Raw genomic sequence first — 2,324 nt, forward strand, 5'->3', positions numbered from 1 at the left:
GGTGGCAGTTGTGCTTTGTCTGCAAACTCACAGTTCCTCCCTAGCAAATGAGGGGCCCAGCTGTGAGTTTTCTGGGTCCCTTTTGAAAGCAGGGAAGTCCAAGTGCCTTCTGCTTCCCCTACGTGTCCCCAGAACTCTGGCCCATTTCACACAGCCGCCAGGACCCAGTGGTCTCAGCCTCGCTCAGGGTCTCTACCCCTCGCCTCGCCCCCACCTGCCCACACACAGAGCTTTAGCTGGATTCCCCAGGGGGCGGGGACAGCAGTACACATGCCATGAGGCACCTGCTGAGGATGTCTTCCTGTCATCAGGGATGATGGGGAAGCTGGGGCCTGGAAGAGGCTCCTCTCTGCTTCAGGAACCTGTCAGCCAAGGGTTCCTGACATTTTCTATCACGAGCTCCAGGAGAGTAAAGTTTTTGCTAGACACACAGGCAGAGTCTCCTGCCTGCCCCAGGATAAGACCTGGGCTTAGTGAAAGCTTTCGGACCCTCCTGCTCTATCTCCCTCCCTACAGATCTCCGGCCAGATGATCCACTTACCATAAAGGACGAGAGAGGTGAACACCAGCAAGCGCAGCATGTTGCCAGCGAGTAGACCACTGCCCCCTTGCCATGAACCAAGCCCTCTTTATACTCCTTTTATCAGCAGCTTTGCTGACCTTCTTCCTGCCAACTGGCAGGGCTGTGGGTGAAAGGCAGGGAAAATCACAGGTGACATGGAAACACAAATGAAAAGATTTCTTTTCAGGTAAACTAATTTATCTATGATCAAAGACAGAACAAGGCCAGGGCTGAGTTAATCATCTCCTTTCAGTTGAAAAGCATCCAACAAACTCTTTACCAGAAATAAGATGGAAAGACAGGACTGGCTTTTCCTTTGGGGTGCTCCCCTCCTAACCTGCCACTGCCTCACTGCCCTCTGGGGCACTGTAAGTGCAGAGACCTACCCCGTGCACCAGAAGGTGGAGGCAAACAGGGCTGGAGGGTCAGCAGAAAGAAGGAAGAGACAGCAGCGTCTCCCTGCCCAAAGAAGGAGATGGGTCATTCCCCCAGGACACAGACAGAGGCATAAATGCAGGGAGACAAAAGCAGAGTAGATGCAGTGGAGAGAATTATTATTTTTTCAAGAACAAGGTATACTTCCAAATGTTTATTACTCTTTTTTTTTTTAAAAGGTGTGATTATGGTGGTGATGGTATCAAATTGCTAATGGTATTTATAAAGGTGTGACTGTGGTGGTGATGGTATCAAATTGCTAATGGTATTTAGTTTCCATTGGGTGTATTTTACTTTATGCATTTATTTTTCTCTCTGGCTGCCCCTTGGCATATGGAACTTTCTCAGCCAGTGATGGAATCTGTGCCTGCTCCAATGGAGCAAGGCATCTTAACCACTGGACCACCAGGGAAGTTCAGTGGAGAGACTTCTGATGGAGGATGGTATTAGGAAGCAGGTTAGGGGAAACTCATATGGATAGCAGATGAAATAACTCTCAGAGAAGGAGAGTATGGGGTGGATGAGAAGAGAGAGCCTTCAGGATAGGAAGCTAGTCTTCCAGCTATGAGGGTGGAGGGCAGAGGATTGGGAGTTTCGGGGCAGGTGTATCCTGCAGGAGATGAGAGGCTCTGCCCATCAGAGTCAGGAGAGGAAGAAGGAGGGAGGTGCAGAGTGCCTGGTGGTGGGTGGCAAACTCTGGGTTGGGAGGTCCCTGAATGAGAACTGTGGGTGGAGCTGTGATTTAGGCAGAGAGAAGCCAGGAATGGTGCCACAGTGATGTGGCACAGAGGAAGCCACAATGGTGTGATCACTCACCTAGAGCCAGACATCCTGGAATGTGAAGTCAGGTGGGCCTTAGGAAGCATCACTACAAACAAAGCTAGTGGAGATGATGGAATTCCAGTTGAGCTATTTCAAACTCTAAAAGATGATGCTGTGAAAGTGCTGCACTCAATATGCCAGCAAATTTGGAAAACTCAGTAGCAGCCACAAGACTGAGAAAGGTCAGTTTTCATTCCAATCCCAAGGAACGGCAATGCCAAAGAATGTTCAAACTATCGCACAATTGCACTCATCTCACACACTAGCAAAGTAATGCTCAAAATTCTCCAAGCCAGCCTTCAACAGTACATGAACCGTGAACTTCCAGATGTTCAAGCTGGATTTAGAAAAGGCAGAGGAACCAGAGATCAAATTGCCAACATCCGTTGGATCATCGAAAAAGCAAGAGAGTTCCAGAAAAACATCTACTTCTGCTTTATTGACTATGCCAAAGCCTTTGACTGTGTGGATCACAACAAACTGTGGAAAATTCTTCAAGAGATGG

The 2,324-nt window shown here is 48.8% G+C and overlaps 1 protein-coding gene across 1 annotated transcript in view; it reads right to left on the reverse strand.

The window, feature by feature from the left end:
- CELA1 (chymotrypsin-like elastase family, member 1) overlaps positions 1 to 2,324 on the reverse strand; it is a 21,812-nt gene that overhangs the window by 14,208 nt on the left and 5,280 nt on the right. Inside the window, exon 2 of the mRNA XM_010857851.1 lies at positions 542 to 683. Within this exon, the coding sequence (XP_010856153.1) occupies positions 542 to 581 (40 nt within the window). The 5' untranslated portion in view covers positions 582 to 683. The remainder of the gene's footprint in view (positions 1 to 541; positions 684 to 2,324) is intronic.

Source organism: Bison bison, unplaced genomic scaffold, assembly GCF_000754665.1.
Source record: "Bison bison bison isolate TAMUID 2011002044 unplaced genomic scaffold, Bison_UMD1.0 scf7180017864383, whole genome shotgun sequence".
Classification (NCBI taxonomy): Eukaryota; Metazoa; Chordata; class Mammalia; order Artiodactyla; family Bovidae; genus Bison; species Bison bison.